This window comes from Gordionus sp. m RMFG-2023, chromosome 2 (assembly GCF_954871325.1).
Source record: "Gordionus sp. m RMFG-2023 chromosome 2, tfGorSpeb1-WG-v2, whole genome shotgun sequence".
Classification (NCBI taxonomy): Eukaryota; Metazoa; Nematomorpha; class Gordioida; order Chordodea; family Parachordodidae; genus Gordionus; species Gordionus sp. m RMFG-2023.
The window spans coordinates 63,137,109-63,160,614 of record NC_088776.1 but is presented as its reverse complement, the minus strand read 5'-3'; the positions used below and the strand labels follow the sequence as shown (position 1 = coordinate 63,160,614).

At 27.6% G+C, this 23,506-nt stretch overlaps 1 protein-coding gene across 6 annotated transcripts; it reads right to left on the bottom strand.

The window, feature by feature from the left end:
* Window positions 1–7,447: 7,447 nt before the first annotated feature.
* LOC135923333 (uncharacterized) lies at window positions 7,448–20,748 on the bottom strand. Of its 6 annotated transcripts, XR_010571186.1 has the most exons (7): window positions 20,634–20,748; window positions 17,713–17,845; window positions 16,718–16,867; window positions 15,158–15,265; window positions 14,561–14,684; window positions 13,735–13,794; window positions 7,448–8,061 (listed from the first exon to the last, which is right to left on the bottom strand). XR_010571186.1 is itself a non-coding variant. In XM_065458019.1 (6 exons), the coding sequence occupies exons 2-6, from the start codon at window positions 17,785–17,787 to the stop codon at window positions 8,005–8,007; spliced, it is 450 nt and encodes a 149-aa protein (XP_065314091.1). In that variant the 5' UTR covers window positions 17,788–17,845; window positions 20,634–20,748; the 3' UTR covers window positions 7,448–8,004. The 6 variants fall into 6 exon arrangements, 3 of the variants coding, with proteins under 3 accessions (XP_065314091.1, XP_065314093.1, XP_065314092.1); XR_010571187.1 differs by lacking the exon at window positions 15,158–15,265; XM_065458019.1 differs by lacking the exon at window positions 14,561–14,684.
* Between the last annotated feature and the right edge of the window lie 2,758 nt (window positions 20,749–23,506).

Here is a 23,506-nt window from a genome sequence, read left to right as displayed (position 1 = left end):
GGCTCGAGAATAGTTTGTTAATCATCTAAATTTTGGGAATCTCAACCATTGCTTTAGACTTAAATCCCGAAGTTTAGCTTCAAACTTGAAGATTGAGAATTTTTTTTAACAAAAAAGTGGTATAAAAACCTGGCTAGGCCATTTTGAAGTTGGCTAAAGGTATATGATTTAATACTACTATTTCTATAACATAAATTTAAATAACTTTTGGAAGAACAAAAAAAGAATATGTCAATCAAAAACAATTCCGTTCGCATTTATAATGAATAGCATGTACATGTTTTTTTTTCCAAATATTTGTCATTTAATAAATATCTGTTCGATACATTTACTTTGACTTCATGCTAGTGTTGTTAATTGGTTGGTGTGAAAAACCAGATGTTTGAGTCCTCTGAGCACCAACCCCGAGCACAGACCCGGGGTTCAGACCTAGAAATTTTATTAACGCATTCATGCGAAAATTGTTATATTTAAATTTGATATAATTTTGGTTAGTTTTTTATGAGAAATCTGATCTGCAGGCCCTAACCAAAATCCAGGCAGAGCTTTTTCAGGTCCTGCAGAAAAAATAAAAATTATATGCAAAATTATGAAAAATTCTTAAAGTTTTAATTTAAAAGGAAACTATGTTATATTACGAAATTTGCAGACTTTATGACAAACAAATCAAGGCAAATTGATTCAGGCCTATTATATTTTTGATGTATAAGTTAGCGTGAATGCTTTTTTTTCCGGCAAAAATGTGTTATTTTTTACAAATTTTGAATAATTTTTATGAGCATTTAAACATCTGATTTTGTCGGAAATGTATTCTAACATGTTTGGAAATACCCTATCTTAGGAATTGTAAACAAATTTTGAATAATTTTTATTAGCATTTAAACATCTGATTTTGTCGGAAATATATTCTAACATGTTTGGAAATACCCTATCTTAGGGAATTGTAAACAAATTTTGAATAATTTTTATGAGCATTTAAACATCTGATTTTGTCGGAAATATATTCTAACATGTTTGGAAATACCCTATCTTAGGGAATTGTAAACAAATTTTGAATAATTTTTATGAGCATTTAAACATCTGATTTTGTATATTCTAACATGTTTGGAAATTCCCTATAATTGTAAACAAATTTTGTTTCTAACCTTTGAGTCATTCATAATTAATACAAAAAAATATATTGAAATTTTTTTAATATAAATTATATTAAGTTTAAAAGTTCGTAGAAAGATTGTTCCGAAATTTATAAAGGGGGGGGGGGGGTAGGTATTCCAAAACATGACGGCGTGTATATCCGGTATAGAATCAAATCTTTAAATTTTTTTAAAAATAAGGCGCTTCAGAAAAAAAAACACTTTCTTTCCTTCCCTTCCTTACTTCCTTCCTTCCTTCCTTCCTATTTTATAATATAAAAAATTCGATAAAATATAATAAGTTAAGATAAAAAACAAAAAATTTAATACTTTGAAACGAAGAATGTCCAAATAATCGCTGGCGATAAACGCGAAAAGGAATTTGATGGTTGAAAGGTAGAAGAGAGAAAGAAAAATGATGGTAAAGCGTGGAGAAATTTGATAAAATTATACTTTTATTTGGCAAATTAAATTAATTTAAAAAAAATTTATTTTAAAAACAATTAATTAATGTAAATAGAAGTTATATTTTATTTTATATTTACTCAGGTGAATTACAAAAATGTTTAAAAGATGGCACCTCCTACCCCAAATAAATGATTATACCTACCCTATAAAATAAATCACCTCCTTAAAATGGCCAGATTATAGTGACCAATTCTTTGATCTATTCCTGCCTATCAATATCACTGAGAGAGGATGCCGAAGAGATGGACCTTTCCTAAGGAGTTGGGTAAAAATGAATCGGATTTTAACCGGAAATGGATTCAATCATGTTAGGAATACCCACCTAAAGAAATTCGGATAATCTTATCTTGAACTTTTAAACTTGATATAATTTATATTGGTTTTTTCATAGATTTTTCATATACAGGGTAGGAAAAGTCCTAATCATAAAAGGACAAGTCAATCATAAAAGGAAAAGGTCCAATCAAAAAAAGGAAAAGGGTCAATCATAAAAGGTTTAATCAAAAAAAGAAAAGGCCCAATCAAAAAAAGGAAAAGTTCCAATCAAATATGGAAAATTCCAAAAAGAAAAGGAAAAATTTCAATTCAAATAAAGGAAAATTCTCATTCAAAAAAGGAAATCTTATTTTTGAAAAAAATATTATAAATTTTTTTCTTGACAATTTTTCTATTTATTTTTATCATTCTTTCTTATTTTATTTCTAACTTTTTTAGCGATTTCTTTACTTTATTTTTTTTATTATATCTTTTCTCAATTTATTTATCTTCTTATTTTTGATTGTCTTTTTAATAATAATTTATAAATTTTCCGTTATTTCTCTTCACCTCTCTACTCCATTTTTTTTAAACAATTCTTTCCTTTTTTGTCATTATGCATAACAATTAACAATATTTTGACTTTCATAATTTTTTCTCCTTATATTTTAATCTTTTGCATACATTTTTAACTTATTCAATCTAAGTCATTTATATTCTTTATTTTCGATCTTTTTTCAATTTTTTTTTCTTCTCATTTTTGATAATTATTTTTAGGAAATTATATTTAATTTTCACCTTAATTTTTGGCACACAATTTTTTTTATATTAGAATTTTTTTACGTATCAAATTATTTAATTACAATTGCTAAAAGTAAATTAATCATTTGGTTATAATGTACTTTTTTTAAAAAAAGTTAGAACTATAATACCAAATAGAGGTGGGTGATAGGTTTCAGATCAGTGCTGTTTAAAATAAATATTGACAAATATCAGATTGGATCAGTGGAAATTGTCATCAGTACAACCCTAAAAATAGCCAAAAACAATAAGTATATTGGATCAGTTTTAATTGTCGGCCCAGTCTGATTTTTTTCAAAAATTCTATATCTAATATTTAATATAGGTACTCGGGCCGTGAAATTAGGCGTGACGGCGTGAGTGCGAATAAATTTTAAATTCCAAGACGTGACTGGGAGTGACGGGCCTTCCCTAAATTTTTCCCGGGCGTGATCGGACGTGAACATAAATTTCCCGTGAACCGCGGAAATTTTAATTTTTAAAATTGTTATTTTTTATAAATATAAATTAGCAATTTTATAATTTTATGATATATTTTCTTATTTAATTTAGTTTTTTTTTTTAAAAAAAGAATAATTTATGAAAGCTAAAAATCTTCCGCATTTTATAAACTACATCCGGTATCCATTTAGTTAGTTCTATTTTCTTTTTACGTTTAGGTGTTTTTTGTCGCGAGATCTTTATGCTAAATTTTGCTTAAACTTTTTACAGAAAAGTCAGTTATATTTTATTTATAAAGATCTTCAATCTTTAAATGCAACAGAAGGTGAAGAATTTTACAAGCTAGGCCAAGAGATAAATGTTGGTGTTACATATGGATAACAAAATATAAAAGTTGTGAACCGAAAAACTCTCATGAATACTATAGGTTTAAAAATATACCATGAAATAAAATTTAAGATCAAAAGCATGCAATAATAATTAATTGTCCATAATCACTGATATTTGGACGGATGACTATAAAAATCTAAGTTTTTTAACCATTATAGGACATATTCATTAAGGATTTTAAATTAAAAACATTATTTGGCCACAAGGGCAATGGATGAAAAAAACGTCAAAATTAAAAGTGTAATCAATTCAATTTTAGGAGAATATACATAAGTAGAAAATACTTAAATAAATGTGTTGTGAGTGATAACAGAGCAAATCTTAGTGCATTCAAAGATGAAGAAACGCTTGCATGTATATGCCATATACTTATTAATATTATGCATTATATTTTTGACAATTGTTTAACTGAAATAGCCATAAATATAAATGGTGTAAAAGTACAATATTTCAAACAATCTACAGCTAATAGCAAACTAAGCCACACCCTTAAACAAGTTGAAATAGCGAGAATAACTAAATGGAACTCTGTATATATCATGATACAGAGTTTCTTAAAATCATATTCTGAAATACAGGTGTACTTGTTTAGCAAGCAAGAATTAATTAGATTAGCCACAATGGATATCAGCATCATACGCGAGTTTAAATAAAAAATTTAGAGAATTTTTAGATGATTCTGATGAAGCATCAACATCACCGTCAACGATGAAATCTGTGAGGATGAACTTAAAAGATTCATATAAGATAAATAACAAGACGATATTTTGAAGTTTTGGAAGCAGGAATATTCATTTCCTTTTTTGAGAAAATTATCGAGTAAAATTTTAACAGCTGCAAGTTCGGCCTCTAGTGAAAGGTTATTTTCTGTAGCCAATCTCTCATTAGAGGAAAGGCGTACACAATTCAAATAAAAAAAGATGGACATTCTTCTATTTCTAAATAAATTTCGATTTCTAGATTGTATTTATTTTTCGTTATTAATATGGATTATGAAATTAGAGAAATAAAATAAGAATGAATTCAAAAAAGTGTGAAATTATAGCGATAGTTTTGAAAAATTTAAAAACACCGTGAATTTTCGGGCTTGACGGGCGTGGATCAAAATATTGATTGTCGTGAGCGGACGGGTCGGGTCGAAAATTTTTAAGTGGTAAGCGTGAGCGGGCAGGCCGTGAATAAAAAATTAGGCCCGCGCCCACCTCTAATTCAAAAAACTTTTTAATCATGCAACAGATAAATTTCAAATATTTTAAAATTTTCTTAACGTTCAGTTTTGTAATATATACTCTAAAATAATTTATAGCTAATTAAGCGAAAACACTGCCTAATTTAAGGTTATTACATTCATGTTTTGCTTAATCTTACCGAAACTAAATACGAGTTAATTAATAAATGCAGCGTTTTATGAAAAGCCTGATCTGCTGTGTTCTAGGGTTATTAATGAGAGAGCTATTTATAAATATAAAAATTAATTCTTTTTATTTACTATAAAATTTATCAAATAGCGGACCAGAATCAAATCCATTTTACTAAACAAATACGAATAAAATTTTGGTTCACCTGATACAAAGGTTGGGATTAAATGTTACAACTAATTTGTAAAAAGATTATGCTAAATTTTGCTCAAACTTTTTACAGATGGATTATGAAATTAGAGAAATAAAATAAGAATGAATTCAAAAAAGTGTGAAATTATAGCAATAGTTTTGAAAAATTTAAAAACACCGTGAATTTTCGGGCTTGACGGGCGTGGATCAAAATATTGATTGTCGTGAGCGGACGGGTCGGGTCGAAAATTTTTAAGTGGTAAGCGTGAATGGGCGTAAATTTTTTTATTGCCACCGTGAGCGAGCGGACCGTGAATAAAAAATTAGGCCCACGCCTACCTCTAATACCAAACGATATGTAAATTAAAAAAATATAATCATTTTTTAAAAAAGCAAAAAAAGAATAATAAAAAAAAAATGAAAAGAAATTGAAAAAAAGATCAGAAAAATAAAGATTAAAAATGACTTAAAGAGATCGAAAAGGTTAGAAATTTATAAAGAACAATGTAAGGAGAAAAAATCATAAAAAATATAAAAAAATGGAAAGTGTTAAAAATTTGAACATAAAAAATCGAGTAAAAAGCGGTAAAGAAGATTGACAGGAAAAATTTATAAATTATTTTTTAGAAAGATAAAAGAATTATCAAAAATGAAAAGAAAAATAAATTGAGAAAAGGGTAAGAAAAATAAAAATAATAATTTTTTTAAAAAAAATTTAAAAAATAACGATTATCCATTTTTGGCTGGGAATTTTTCTTATTTGATTGACACTTTTCATTTTTTGATTGAACCTTTTCCTTTTATGTTTGACACTTTTCCTTTTTTGACTTTTTCCAAAACCTTTTGTACTTTTCCTTTATTGATTGACACTTTTCTTTTTTTATTGGACCTTTTTCTTTTTTGTTTGTAACTTTTCCTTCTTGTTGTTTGATACTTTTCCTTTTTTGATCGAACTTTTTCCTAAACCTCTGGTACTTTTCTTTTTTTGATTGACTTTTTCCTTGTTTGAAACCTTTCCTTCTTGATTGGACCTTTTCTTTTTTTGTTTAATACATTTCTATTTTTGATCGGACTTTTTCTTAAATATTTGGGACTTTTCTATTTTAACGGACCTTTTCCTTTTTGATTGGACCTTTTCTTTTTATGATTGACACTTTTCCTATTTTGATCTGACCTTTTCCTTTTATGATTGAAACTTTTCCTTTTTTGATTGGGACTTTTCCTTTTTTGAATGGGAAACCCTGTATTCTAGCCGATTTTAAAGCTAGTCCTAAAAAGACTTAGCCGATTCTTAAGCTAAGAATCCCATTACGAAATACTAATTTTATACTATAATAAACTTTTTAACTAGTTTAAAACAAAGCAACAGAATTTTTTTGTGTTTTACTCTTGACATAAGATAACCACAATTGGTTTTAATCTTAGGCGGTTTTGTAGTTGAATTTAAGCTTTGTAACAGACTTTAAGTGGCTTTTTAGCCTACTATACAAAGCTTTGTAGTCTACCTGCCGTATTAGTCGAAATAACTAATCAACTAAAAACTCACCAGTCACAAGTGGTTTTGTTCTACTACGATTTCGAGGTTAGGTATAAAGTTCACATATGCACACTATCAAAATATATAATAATAAATTTTTAGGAAGAATGCTTGACATAATCCTGAGATCATTATGGGTCGGATAGGCCCACGACTCTAACGGGGACGGGTATGATATTATATTTTCTAGCGGACGTGGTTTTTGAAAAAAAAAATATTCATGGACTTAAGCCTAAATTTTTTTTCATTTATATTTACCTTTTTTTAAAACAATAAACTTTTAAAAAAAATTTAACAATTATTTTAAATTTCAGTATTGCAAACAAAATGATTGCTGAAAATATGGTGTTTTCTTGGGAAAATTTTTGAAACTCTTCATGTGTTTGAGCAGGGCTTGAAATTTTATTTTCATATTAAATATGTACCGGTCCGGTGTTTAGGCCTTTAAAAATTTCTAGTCAAAAAATTGAGGTCCATGAAGTTATCTGATTTAGGCCTTGGTAATCACGGAAAAAATATAACATTGATCTTTATCTCAATTAGAGATCTGCAAAGTTACGCCCGAGTCCGACCCGGCTAGAGTCCGACCCGGCTAGAGTCCGACCCGGCCCGAACGGGCTTCGGGCCGGGTTCGGGCCTAATTCTATTTAAAATAATCGGATTCTGGCCCGGCCGGGCATATTTTTTTAAAAATTGGGCCGAGTCGGGTCGGATTTTGGAAATTTTTTTTAAATATAACTAAATTTATCAATTTTATAATTGAATTTTTTTATGTAAAATAAAAATTTTTGATTTTATTTATTGAAACTAAACGCCATATAAAATACGTCTTTTATTTTTGAGTAATTATAAAAATTAATTGTTACATTTTAATAAATGAAAAATTAGGCCCTATGCAGATCACTAATCTCAATGCTTAAGATACAAAATCAAGTGTAAATAATGAAAAATTTATTGTTGGTGTTGAGGGTTTGCGATGAGACAATTTGCACATAGGGTTTAATATTGATCCATATTCTTAGCATCGCTAAAGCTTCGTCGCGATTAGGTACCACTATAAAAACCTTGTCTTTTCATGTGATTTTTAAACATTTTTCTAATGTCAGATTGAGTTTATAAAAAAAACAATTTTATTCTTATACAACACCAAATTGTGATCCTGAGCTATAAAATAGTAAATGGAATACAAATTTCGAATTGAAAAAATATAAGTAGATATATTATAATACTTTGATATCCTTCTTTAAAAAGAACATAAAAAACAAATATAAAAAACACCATTATAATTTATTTTTTTTAAATAAAAAGGGAAATTAATTGTAGTATTATAAAACGAATTATAATATTATATTTGTTACAGATGTTTAGATTCGATGCTTTTATAGGTTATTATCGTATCATTTTCGAAAATATCGTTCCTTTATCCTTTTCAACCCCCTAACCCTAGCTCTTGGTAATGAGATATGACGCAGAGCAAACCGTAAATCTAAATTAAAAGAAATAATAATTAAACAACTAAAGGGTGAATTAGGAATGAGGGAAAAGAATGGGAATTTTTACCCTTTAATATTTACGTGGAAGATTGTGACCATGCGTCAATTAGAGCAGCTATTATCCCACACTGAGTAATATAAAAATATTTCTAAGAAGTTATACTGCCCGGTCCTATTGTCCTTTTATCCGAATGCGCCGGAATTTTAAGTCAGGTCACCCCGATCGTTAAAATATATTCCAAATTTCATTTATTTTGGTTTAAGATACATGTAAACATTTTAAGAAGGATGTGATATGGGTTTATCAGACTCCAATATACTCCATCAGTTAGTTTTTTTTTAAAAAATCTGCAGGTCCGGCCCTAAGCCCGACCCGAATTTTATAAAAAATACCCGGACCGGGCCTTATATTTTAAAACCAAATATTTGAAATGGCCATTCTCTATATATATAATCACCGTAATCAAAAAACGAACGTTCTCGTATATCCTTAATGTTAATTTTTATTTTTCCCATCAACTTTCCTATCTTCTTAATGTTAATTTTTATTTTTCCCATCAACTTTCCTATCTTCTTAATGTTAAATAAATTAATGGAGACTATATCTCTCTATTGTTAAATTTTAAGAAAATTTTTTTATATATAACGGGATTCGAACCCATGACTTAACGTTTTAAAGGCAAGCGTTCTTTCCACTCAACCACCTTCTATATTAAATTTTGTAATATAATCTTTCTTATATACGTTATTATTTTGCTGTTATTTTTTATTTTTATTGGTTTATTAAGGTCTTATTTCATTGGTTTAAAATTATTTTCTCTCTATTTCATTGGTTTAAATTTATTTTTTTTTGTTTTATTAATTGTCAATCCATCTTTAGATTGCATTCAACTCCTCCAATTATCTGACAGACTTGGTGGTCATGAATGGTTAGAATCACTCCCTAGTGCAACCTTTGTAATCTCTTATCAGATGAACAACTGAGAGTAACCATTGGTTTACGTCTAGCTTGCGATATAGTACAGCCTCATGCCTGCATCAAATGCAAATCACCTGTTGATTCAAAGGGTAGACATGGCTTAAATTGCATTTTTAGTCAAGTCAGCTGTAAACCATAAAATAAATAGAAGCTTAACAGCTGCACACATTCCTAACAATCTCGAACCATCAAATTTATCTCAAGTAGATGGTTTAAGACCTGATGGTATGACAACCATATCTTGGACCCTCGGCAAATCACTCTTATGTCAAACATAAATTTCAATTTAATAACACAGGCAGAAATTAATAAGACAAACAAATACAAAAATTTTAAAAACTTTTTATTCACTCCAGTAGTGACTTCTACTAACGGGTATTTTTCGCCTTCAACATTTATGTTTTTATAAAAATCTGGGTAATAAAATACGCCTTTTCACAAATGAACCAAGAGAATTCCTTTTTATTCGACAAAAAATTCAAATAGAAATTTTTAGACACAATTATGGTTCCTTTTTGGGGACTCAATTACAGAATTTTATTTTTAATTATAAATTTATAAATTATAATATTTTTAATTAGGTTTTTGTGTATATTATATAGTAATTAATAAATAGCTTGAAGTTTTAAAAAATAATTATAATTTAGTTTAATTAATGATTTTTAAGAAGATCACAACCTTTTTTAATTTACGAATCAAATTAAAAATTATTTCTTACTCTGTCAAAGTAGAATTATAGCTTGAAGTTTTAAAAAATAATTATAATTTAGTTTAATTAATGATTTTTAAGAAGATCACAACCTTTTTTAATTTACGAATAAAATTAAAAATTATTTCTTACTCTGTCAAAGTAGAATTATAGCTTGAAGTTTTAAAAAATAATTATAATTTAGTTTAATTAATGATTTTTAAGAAGATCACAACCTTTTTTAATTTACGAATAAAATTAAAAATTATTTCTTACTCTGTCAAAGTAGAATTATTATATTTTTCGCGATTTTTGTTTTATTAATTTTAGTAAAATAAAAGATATCGTAATAGGTTTTTTTTTGTACAGTTTTAATATATTTAAGAGTTTAGCGGTTTTAAATCCAGTTTAATACGATCACAAGAATGTCCGCTAAGTTCAGTCCCCCAATCCCATTCTTCGACCAATCAAAACAACAAAAGTATAAATTCTGTCCGCAAGTTGGCGCACTATCGTTTATTTTTTAAAAATAAATAAATATTTGATTGTTGTTTTTCCTCTTATATTATATTTCTTAAAATTATTATACTTAAAAATAAAAGTTTATTAAATTTTAAAAAAATTGATTTGAAATAAATTACGGTTAAAATCACTAAATTTGGAATATGGTTTTTTTTTTAAAAAAATATATATTTCAAATGGTTAAGTTAATGCTTATTATTATGTCAATTATTTAATTAAAACACCAAAGTCTAATTTTTTAAATTATAAAGCAATGTGATATGAGTATGGAAACTAAGGTAATATACCCCTGTTAATTTTATTCGTTTAAATCTTTAAAAGAATACAATAAAATTTTCAATCATTAATAAAATATATATATATTATATATAAATAATATTTTTTCACGTGGAAACTTCTTTTGGCGGCTACTGGAGGTCTAAAAAGTTCTCTTCAGTATGGGTCTAGAATAGCAACGACGGGGTGCAAAAACTAATTCTGGAAGGGCATCAGATTGTAGGAGCCTGGTTACAAAATTTCTTAATGATTAAATGAGAGGGAAGAGTGGCCAACCTGGAAATCACCATCAAACGTAGAAGAAGGAAATACAATTGTTTAATTTGCACCGAGCAATTTATTGGTAAATGAGTATTTATTAATAAAAAAAAAAGAGTGTAGAAAAAAAAGCTCTTAATAACGTTTTTTTATTAACATATAAAATTTTTCGGGAAAAAACCTTAAGGGCGCAACCCTAAATAGAATCTATGTGTGTAGGACAATTTGATGGGTCCGAAATTGCGGTTTAAAACCAAATTGGGAGTGGTTCTCAGTGACAGAACATTTATTCCTGATTTATGGTTGGTAGAAGAAAAATGATGAAACGGGCTGGATCGGATTACCAAACTTGGTCTCCACCTAATAATTATTGGGATATTTTTTATAATATAAATAGGGTCTTGGCAGTAAATAATGCTGAACGAAATAATTGCGGATAGTAATCCGAAATAAAATTCGTGAAATGGAAATGGCAGATTTGGCAAGTGAATCCCCTCATTAATTCTTATATTTGTGAAATTTCCTATAAATTAATTGTTGAGTCGTATAGTGTTCTAAAAATAACATTGAAATTAATGAAAATCGAATTGTGTATTTTGAATTTAATAAATCAAAATAAAGTCCGTGAAGATATAATATGGTATAATTTTTGAAGACTGTTTTTCTATGATTATCAAATCTTCACCCATTTATTTAGCATGTCGACGAGGTCCTTTTGAGTGGGAAAAGAAAATAGGAGAAGAGTTATAGGGTCAAAGATGAAATTATTATTCCGGTGGAATATAGTGAATAGGCCACACCGGGTTAATGTTAAAAAAATCAAATGAAAATTAAGTCTGTGCGCCGATTTTCGCGTAACATTAAGCCCGTAAGTTGTTGAAGCTAAATAGCCATAACCTAGAATTTAGAAAATTTTAAGCCAATTTAATAGGGGCAAAATATTTATCCCAAAGTTGATTTTTCATCAGCGTATTTGCAGTTACCCTTGAAAGAGGAAATTGGCAAGTTACTAACAATTACTACCTCGAAAGGTTAATTTTCTTGGCAGATTACCTTTAGGGCTAAGTGTGTCAGCACCTATTTTTTCAACGTATATCATGGCATCTGTTTTCCAGGGATTTAGAAGGTGTATTTTACTATATGGATAATGTGTTGATAACTATGGTGACACCAACTATTTGTATGAGTAATATTGTTTCCTTAAATTTTTTTTTCTTATAAAAATCGTTAATTTTATCGGTTTGAATTTTATTTGCTTATTATGTGTCAAGTGACAGTAAATTAAATAAGAAAAGAAAGAGACAGCTATGGAAACTTTTAATGTTTCACGGTTATAATGGTATGTAGTATATATATGGTTATCTATTGTGGATAATTTTTGTTGACTCAAAAAATTCAAAGAAATTAAATAAAGTGATTTTTTATAAGAAAAATAGCGTTTAATGTTATTCATTTTGAATTTTTAATAATTTTTCGATATTTATATTCTGTGACGGTATGTTATATTATATACATATTTGTGGAAATGTCCATTCATTTTTATAGTTATTGTATTGTAAAAAAATTAATAAATTAAGATCATAAATTTTTTTAAATTAATTATGTACAGTTATGATCTTATCTTCCCTTATTGGACGGTGGTCCATTATATTTGCAGATAAATGTCATTCCTATAAAACCCAAAAGAGTCACGAACATATAGGGAATTACAAAAAAAACAAATAATAAATGACAATAATAGCCGGAAGATTTTGAAATATGTAATGCCAATGAAGACATCTGCCAATTCAACACAACATTACCGATGTCTTCCTTTTAATCATATCATGATAGATTGTGATGTGCCAGAGTATGCAATCTCCAGAAGGAAGAAATGTCAAATGGTTCAAGATACTATACCATCGATCCACAAAGTTCGAAGTCGAAGAATACGAATATCGACAACAAGCAATGATCGCCGATAAGTTATCAAGGGGGCAAGATAATGGAACCGCAAGATATATGGGAGATACAATAAACACATGATAATATTAAATTCGAAATGTTAAAATCAGAGGCCTGTGCTAAGGTTTGGCCCGGTCGGATTTTTTAAAAATGTGTTATATTTATTTTTGATTTTTTAGCTAACAAGTTTCAGAATACGATCTTTATATTTTCGGTTTTCGCAAAGTGCCAACACTTTCCTACTTTGCTTATAACTCACGAACGGTTCATTCCGCTGCTGTTGGGATAGAAGATCAAAGGATCAATTAACGGGCTACACAATGTTTTGGTAATTGATCCTCAAATTGTTTCGCCGGCTTCATAACTCATTATTCCGCTAATGTCTGGAAGACTCTAAATATTGGCATAGGTTTTGTTAATTGATCCTCAGTTTATTGTAATATAGTATGTTTATTTATTTAACAACAAAAAAAAAAGGATATATCAATTTAAAATGAGATATATATATATATTAGAGACCTGCAGAGGTTTCCATTTAAAACGGTCCGGCCGGGATTTTTTTAAAAAATATTATATTTATTTTTGATTTTTATAATAGCTAATAATGGCGATTTCAAATATTTTAAGATATATGGCCCGGCCTGCCCCAGGTATATTTAAAAAATTAAAGGCCGTGCCGGGTTTAGGACCGGGCCTGCCGGTTTCTGATTTATTATCATGACATGTTTTGATTCGATTATAACAAAAATTTGTAATAAACTATAAATCATGATTAATTAATAAGAATGGGGATATATATATTGACGTTTATCAAACCCCCACACTAAAACTTTTAAGATTATTCGTTTTCTTCCCAAATATTGAAGGGTTAAAAAAATAGGTAATATGTTAGATGCGAAGAAAATAGGAAATAATTAAAAATTAAATAAAGTTATTATAAGAAAAAACACAAAAAAACATACAATATTTATTATATAAAGGTAAAAAAAATGACCTTACCCAAAAAAGCGCAAAGACCATGCTGATAATTAAATATATTACGAAGAGTAGCACACCGTTCTTAAACATGAAATATTAAAAATAAAATTATTTTAAGCTTTTAAATCGATTATATTGTAAAAATTATTTTCAGTGTTGTTAAAGTTAGCCACCACCACTTTTTTGGTGTAGCTTTTAGTTTCCTTTTTATTAAGTTTTCTTTCCCCATAATCTTAAGAACAAATTATTATATATGTCGTATGGGGATATGGAATTGGCGGGGATTCGGAATCCCTTGATTTTAAATCCCTTACCGAGAGGTGATTTAACCGGAAATGAATTCTAAGCATGTGTAGAGTAATTTTCCCCATAAATTTCAGCCAATATCAGTAATAGACAATGAATATATCCCATTATAAAAATTATTATAAATTAGGAGCAGTTTTCTAAAGTTCGTGGCAAAATTGTTTGAAATTTACAGTTGGGGGTTACTCTGCACATGCCGAAATACGATTCCTGTAAAAATCAGATTCTTCGAAGTCTAAAGATCGCGCCCTTAGTAAGATTCAAAATCAAGAGAATTCGAATCCCAGCTGATTCTGAATCCCCCCACGACATATATAATTATATAGTAAAGGAATAAAACAGGTTATATATTTTGTAAGCCATTAAATATTTTTTTTTGAAAGGAAAGAGTTATAATTAAATTTTGTTCAAATATAAAAAGAAAATAATAATAATTGCATCTAATTAGTTTAATACATTTTTTCTGATGGATGTTTGTATTCTAAATATTTTTTTTAAAAAAAAGTTGTTTTCATTTTTTATGGGGGGGGGAGGATTTTACTTGTGTCTCCCAATTTTCCTATAATCCTAGGCATCGATACGATCATTACAGCTGAAAGGGTCAAAATTTAGAGAGGTAACGTTTTTTCAAATTTTCACTTTGTCGGTCCTTAGGTTCCCCTAGGCTGTAATATTATAAAGATAACTATTATCGTCGTGTTCTGAGACAGCCACCTTAGTTTCCTCGAATTTCAGTAAAAGATTTTTTTAATTTATCTTATTTTTTTTAAATATTGAAATTAAATAAATGTTTCTCGCGTAATATATTATATATATATTTCTTTTCGTATAAAAGCAGTTTGAAAGAAAAGGAAGCACTAATTTGTTATTTTTGTAAGCGTAATTTTATTTGGAGCCATAGATCCGCAAAACGGGTTCGGGCCGGGTCGGGCCTAAAAAAATTTTAAATAAATCCGGCCGGGCCGGGTCGGGCCTAAAAAAATTTAAATAAATCCGGCCGGGCCGGGTTTCACTAGTTAGACGCCCTACTTGTGAAAGTAGCCATTTTAACAACACTGCCAATTTTCTTTTTTCAAGTTGAATACCGATGATTTATTAAAGTTTTAATATATATATATCGTAAATAATAATAAATTACTTTAGGAGCCACTGTACTAAGCGAAGCAACAAATAATATAGAAATCAAGACTATAATTATTACGATTACATTATTCACCATCCATGGCCAAAAGTATTTCCGATTTTGCTTTCATTAAATATGGCGTTATAAATGATTATTATTTTAAAAATTCATTTCTGCATATATTTTTTTATTTAAACCGGATATATAGGAATTTTATCAGACATTTCTGGAACAGGAAACTAGCATTCTAGGGAACAGGAACGTAACTAGGAATCGCTAGAAGAAGAATTCATTTTTGAAATTTAACAGGGAATCGTTTCAATGATAACAAACCCCTAAACAAAGCGTAAAAATTTATATCTTTAAAAAAAAATTTGTATCGTTTTATTTTTTCGGAGGAATTAATATTTTTTTTAAAAAAAAATTTGCGTTTTTACCCATATTTGCCTAGTGTTCGAATATTGGAACCTCTGCTTTTTTGATCTGAAATTCACCCCCCCCCCTCTACCATCTTTGTTAGCTTGTTCTTGTTTACATGTTTATTGGCTGATATAAATATTTTATTTACATGTTTATTTTCTATTTATAATTTACAATTTGTAAAAGTGTTCCTCGCGTTTCATATTTAATAAAAAAAAAGAGTTCAATTTACGGTTTTTTTAATTGACTTTGAAACGCTGCGTTAAAACCGGTTCGATTTGAGCCGATATTTTAAAAACGGATAACTCAATATTTACTCGAGATTTTGCCAACAGATGTTCAAACCGTTATGACGCCTATGAACAAAATCTTAAGGCTTGCACGATATTTTTCCTAATAAAATATTCGAGTTGGCGGTTTTTAAAAATCGACTCAAAATAAGCCGTTTAACAACAGTAGTTGAAAATTTGTGCTCACTAATAAGAACAGGTGTTTTTTTTTACTGTATAACGATTTCAAAAATAAATATTTTTGAATTTGATCAGAGACTCACAGAGGTACCATTTGTACAGCCCGGCCCGGATTTTTTTATCCGAAATTTTTCGGACCGATCCCGGTTTTTTTTTAATTTTGAGGCCCGGTCCGCCCCGGGTAAATTTTAAAAAAATTAAAGTACGGCCCGGTCTCGGCTTTGGGCCGGGCCTACAGGTCTCTAAATTTAATTATTAATTAATATTATTTGTTTAGACATTATTTAATTATTTTTATGTATAGCAGTTTTTATTAACACATTCAATTTATTTGTGCTGAGTGTTCCTATATTTACGATCGGCAACCTCGAATTAATATTAATTATTTTATTTTTTTTTTAAATTTTTTTTAAAAATTAAAGAAGTATTTTATAATTATTTTGGCATTGAAAAAATTGTTTGTAATATTGGATGGATGAAATAAAGAATCTCAAAGCTTAGGACAATATAATTTTTTAAAGCTAAAATATCCAGTTATTATCCGATCTTCAAAAAAAAAATTCGGCTCAAATTGAGCAATTTACCAACACTAGCTCCTAAAGATACATTTTTTTGTAACTCGGGGGGGGGGGGGCTATTTCATTAAAGTCGAATAGAGATAATAAATAAATATATATATTATAACTTGTCTAACGCCTCTTATTAATAATAATGATGCGGTAATCCCGAAAATGGAGAAAATTATGAATGCCCACTCATAAATAAAGAGTGGGGTTTTCGCGTAAGAGACTGCCAAATTGTATATTACCATACAGGCTGTAATCATGGAAATAATCTATTTATTATATCAAAATTTTTTTTTTAAAAAAAAAAATTATAGTTGACTCTTGGTCTGAGATATATATATATATATTTGCTAAGCGGTGTTTCAAATCTAGCCTGCACCATGCGCAGTTAATTAGTGTTGTTAAAAGGGCTCGTTTTGAGCCTTAGAAACGACTAACTCAATGGTCCATCCAGAAAAATATCACGCCAGCCTGAAGATTTTGCTCATAGAAGGAACGAAAGGTCTAGACATATATTAACGAAATCTCGAGGATTGGGCATAATTCTTCTGGCTAAAATATTGGGTCAGCTGTTTTTAAAAAATCGGCCCAAAATGAGCCGTTTAACAGCACAAAAATCTTATAAAGTTAGTTTTTTTGAAATAATAATGTAGTCACAATTTATATTTATTTTATTTTTTATTATTCAAAAGTAAAATTCAGTTGCAAATTTTTTCAATAAACAATAGAAATTGATATTTAAGATCATAGATTCGACCTTTGAATGATAACGATTTTTAAAAACATTATTATCTATGATATTATTCGATAGTTTATCATTTTTTTATTTAAAATGTAACTGGAGCTAGATAGCAGAGGAGTGGACAAACAGCTGTTCTCCTAAAAATAAGGGTGATGGGAGGGGTAGAATTATCGTGTCATTTTCGATATTTTTTTTCATATATATATATAAAGAGGTCATGGGCAGCTCTCTATAAACTTTATAAAATATTTAGTTTAAATGTCTTTAGTTGATGGACATCAATTTACTTTTTAATACATTTAAAGAAGGAATCATCAGTTCTAGGTTTATCATTAATGTCATTGGATACGTGATATATTATATAAGTGTTACCATGCTGAGAATTGCAGACAACATACTCCCAGTCCTTGGAGAAAAGCAAAATAAGCAAGATTTTAAAATGGGCATATTGAATTAAATATTTATTTGTTTTTCTGTGCTTCCAATTCTTGAATTTATCTTCTTTCTAATCGAATTTTTTTTTTGAAATAAGATATAAACTATTTAAAATATTCATTTTTTTTTATTATCTTGGCATTGGCTGCACGTAAGTGTCAGTCAAAGGATATTAAATTTTATAGAAATTTCTTTAAAAGGTAGGTCATACCATAAACCAAAGCCATACTATTTGAGCATTACAAAGAATTATAACGATTAGAAATTATACAAGACCACTCTTAAATATATATATTATATAAATATATACCTATTGCCTTAAAGTAAGAAAACCTTACCAGCTGAAAAGTTTCTTTTTTTTCAATTTTTTTCCAATTAATGAATTTATTTTAGAATAATAGCGTGCAAGTAAACAAATATTTTTTGAACTAAAAAAAATTGCGAATGATGTTTTTCTTCAAAAAACCCCAACACTCTACTGCTCAATTTGTTAGTACGTTGATTTGAATTAATTCAAATTAAAATAAGCAGAAGATAAATAATTTTAATATGCACGAGCTCGAAATTATAAAAGAAGACGATAAATATTTTAATATGCACGAGCTCGAAATTATAAAAGCAGACGATAAATATTTTAATATGCAAGAGCTCGAAATTGTAATAAGCAGACGATAAATATTTTAATATGCAAGCACTTGAAATTGTAATAAGCAGACGATAAATATTTTAATATGCAAGCGCTCAAAATTGCAATAAGCAGACGATACATATTTTTAATATGCAAGAGCTCGAAATTATAATAAGCAGACGATAAATATTTTAATATGCAAGCACTCGAAATTGTAATAAGCAGACGATAGATGTTTTAATATGCAAGCGCTCAAAATTGCAATAAGCAGACGATACATATTTTTAATATGCAAGAGCTCGAAATTATAATAAGCAGACGATAAATATTTTAATATGCAAGAGCTCGAAATAATAATAAGCTGACGATAAATATTTTAATATGCAAGCGCTCAAAATTATAATAAGCAGACGATACATATTTTTAATATGCAAGAGCTCGAAATTATAATAAGCAGACGATAAATATTTTAATATGTAAGCGCTCGAAATAATAATAAGCAGACGATAAATATTTTAATATGTAAGCGCTCGAAATAATAATAAGCAGACGATAAATATTTTAATATGCAAGCGCTCGAAATTGTAATAAGCAGACGATAGATATTTTAATATGCAAGCACTCGAAATTGTAATAAGCAGACGATACATATTTTTAATATGCAAGAGCTCGAAATTATAATAAGCAGACAATAAATATTTTAATATGCAAGCGCTCGAAATAATAATAAGCAGACGATAAATATTTTAATATGCAAGCGCTCAAAATTATAATAAGCAGACGATACATATTTTTAATATGCAAGAGCTCGAAATAATAATAAGCAGACGATAAATATTTTAATATGTAAGCGCTCGAAATAATAATAAGCAGACGATAAATATTTTAATATGCAAGCGCTCGAAATTGTAATAAGCAGACGATAGATATTTTAATATGCAAGCACTCGAAATATTCAAAATTTTTTATTGCAACGTGGTTCAATTTTTTGGCTTGTGAATCTATCATTAAGCTCTCAAATGTTCTGTTAATGCCAGGTCCTGTCTCCACTTCTTTATTGCTACGTTTAAAACTCACAATGTTAAAAGTGAGAATTTATCTCCTATCTTTTTAAAGCAAAGAAATAGACCAGGATGACCTGATTTACGCTAATCATCAAAAATAAAAGATTCATCAATAAATTTCAATTATTTAATGTAAATTTAATAAAAGTAAAGTCGGGCCACAATTTGAGAATTTGATTTTTGCCTTATCTTAATATATAAAAAAAAACACGAAAAGTATCCCTGGCCTAAATTGAGGCGGCCTTTTTATTAGTAGTCACATTTTTGCGTTACAAAAAAAATGCATTAAGCAAATCGTAAACAAAAATAATGTTTAAATTAAAATTATTAAGTTATTATTTATATCCCCGACTATATAAATGAAAAAAAAACGCGTGATATTTGTAGATTTTTTCATACTTTAACAGTTTTAACAAGCGGGATGTAGAAATTTTTATTTTTCGCTTGGGAGACTTTGTAAATGTTGATTAAAGAAAAAGGATATATAATGGATAAATTATCTGGTGAAAAATGATTATTTTTTTGTATAACTTAAAATTTTAATTTTAACTTTTTAATTTTTTCGCCTTTATTTTTCTTATATTAATTTTCTTTTTCTTTTATTTTGATTTATGTTTGTCAATAAAGATGAATAATCAGATTTTAGTATATTTTTTATTTTTTATTTTTTTAGGTTCCAACTTTTTCTCAATAAGCAAAAACTCTCAATTGTATTAGTATCGTAAGAGTCAAAATGTTAAACTGATACTAAAGGTATATCGGAAAGTTCTAGAAGATTCGTGATTGCTATCCTAATTTTATTTAAAAAACGATTGACCGATGACTCAAGGAATTTGCCAGAATCAGGAATGAGAAGGGGATTTTTCAGCAAATTTTAGATAAATTTTTATCAAAATACTCAAAAAAAATGCGGGGGGGGGGGAAGGGAGTTTAGATCCTTAATTATTTATTTTAATATGTGAAGAATATAATTTAAAAAACAATTATTTTAAATCGCCATTTTATTATCGTAAAAAATTAGAAATGAGATGCTAAAAAAAAATTTAGAATTAAATTTTGTTCGAATTATTTTTATCGTAATATTATAATCATATGATTTTTTAAACATAAATATATGGTTAAAAAAAATAAAAGAAATGTGAAATGAAATGAAGAAATTTACTTACGATTTGAAACGAGAATTTTATATATATATATAATTTTGTCCTGATGATTTTTAAGAATGAAAGAATGAAAATTCAAAAATGAAAGTAAAGTAGAGAGAAAATATGTTTATTTAAAGAATGTTATTTTTTTTTTATTTATTAAATAATAAAATTTAACGCAAGGTCTAAAAGTCGAAAGGCTTGGTAATACGAAAGGCTAAAAAATAATATTGAAAATAAAAATAACAAAGAAAATGTTTAATGAGATATTTGATTCAATTATTGCTTTTTTTAGAGAAAAAATATTATAATAACATTATATTATAATATATTAAAAATATGGAAATTTTAAGATCTTTTCAATTTTTTTATTAATTCTTTGAAATAATTTGCGGTTTTTAAAAATTAATTTTATAATATTAATTTTTAAATTAATATTTTTTAATTAAATTAATATTTGGTTATGATTTTATATATTTAGTAAGTATAAATATATTGTAATTACTTGATAAAGAAGTAAATGAAAACATAAATTTTTTAAGGTATTTTTAATTTGAGAAAGCATTTTATAGGGGAAAGGCTAACATCTTAAACGTAATTTTGAATATAATTTAATCATTGAACTCAGAATTTAATTCTCTATCCAAAACTGCTTAGATGTATTTTTTTACGTTTCCGGTTCACAAAATAAATATTTTGTCGCGAAAGACTTTTATAGGGGAAAAGCTAACATCTTAAACGTAATTTTGAATATAATTATATCATTGAACTCAGAATTTATTTCTATATCCAAAACCGCTTCGTTGTAATTTTTTACGTTTCCGGTTCACAAAATAAATTTTTTGTCGCAAAAGACTTTTAGAGGAAAGGCTAACATCTTAAACGTAATTTTGAATATAATTATATCATTGAACTCAGAATTTATTTCTCTATCCAAAACCGCTTAGATGTATTTTTTTACGTTTCCGGTTTACAAAATAAATTTATTGTCGCGAAAGACTTTTATAGGGGAAAGGCTAACGTCTTAAACGTAATTTTGAATATAATTATATCATTGAATTCAGAATTTATTTCTCTATCCAAAACCGCTTAGAAGTATTTTTTACGTTTCCGGTTCACAAAATAAATATTTTGTCGCGAAAGACATTTATAGGGGAAAGGCTAACATCATAAACGTAATTTTGAATATAATTATAATTCTTTATCCAAAACCGCTTAGATGTATTTTAAAGTTTCCGGTTCACAAAATAAATATTTTGTCGCGAAAGACTTTTATAAAGGAAAAGCTAACATCTTAAACGTAATTTTGAATATAATTATATCATTGAACTCAGAATTTAATTCTTTATCCAAAACCTCTTAGATGTATTTTTTAACGTTTCCGGTTCAAAAATAAATATTTTGTCGCGAAAGATTTTTATAGGGGAAAGGCTAACATCTTAAACATAATTTTGAATATAATTATATCATTGAACACAGAATTTAATTCTCTATCCAAAACCGCTTAGATGTATTTTTTTACGTTTCCGGTTCACAAAATAATTTTTTGTCGCGAAAGACTTTTATAGGGGAAAGGCTAACATCTTAAACGTAATTTTGAATATAATTATATCATTGAACTCAGAATTTAATTCTCTATCCAAAACAGCTTAGATGTATTTTTTTACGTTTTCGGTTCACAAAGAGAATTAAATTCTGAGTTTCAATCACTTATAAAAGTCTTTCGCGACAAAATATTTATTTTGTGAACCGGAATGGTAAAAAAATACATCTAAGCGGTTTTGGATAGAGAATTAAATTCTGAGTTCAATGATATAATTATATTCAAAATTACGTTTAGATGTTAGCCTTTCCTATATAAAGTGCTTTCTCAAATTAAAAATACCTTAAAAAATTTATGTTTTCATTTACTTCTTTATCAATTAATTACAATATATTTATACTTACTAAATATATAAAATCATAACCAAATATTAATTTAATTAAAAAATATTAATTTAAAAATTAATATTATAAAATTAATTTTTAAAAACCGCAAGTTATTTCAAAGAATTAATAATAAAATTGAAAATATATTAAAATTTTCATATTTTTAATATAATATAATGTAATGTTATTATAATATTTTTTCTCTAAATAAGCAATAAATCAATCAAATATCTCATTAAACATTTTCCTTGTTATTTTTATTTTCATTATTATTTTTTATCCTTTCGTATTACCAAGCCTTTCGACTTATAGACCTACCCAAAATTTAATGGTAAAACGCGGAAGAATATATATTTTTAAAAAAAAATCTATATAAATTAATCGGAATTAACGCGCACGAAGTGACCGTTTTAAAGGTAGCGTCTCAAAACGCAAATAATAGAAAACGTAAACGCAAGCGTTAACTTTTATTTTTTTCTATATGAAACGTTTAAATTCTAAATAAATAAAAAATCGCTTCCCTTATATTTAATTATAAGAAACAACGTAAGGATGTTAAAAGAAATAAAAAAATTCTTGCCGGACCTGAAACTTTTTTAAAAAAAAAAACCCAGGCCGGTGTATGATTGTGAAATCAATATCCATTGTAGTTTCAATACCGTATTGATATTATCATTGTAGATTCAATACCGTAGTGATATTTTGGTATTGTAGAATCAATACCGTATTGATATTATCATTGTAGATTCAATACCGTAGTGATATTTTGGTATTGTAGAATCAATACCGTATTGATATTATCATTGTAGATTCAATACCGTAGTGATATTTTGGTATTGTAGAATCAATACCGTATTAATTTTTAAGAGAAGTTTTCATCGCTTTAAATATATTGGCGGCCATTAAAATTGTAAAATATCTATTCATTATATATTTATTTATCGCTTCAAATATATTGGGGGCCA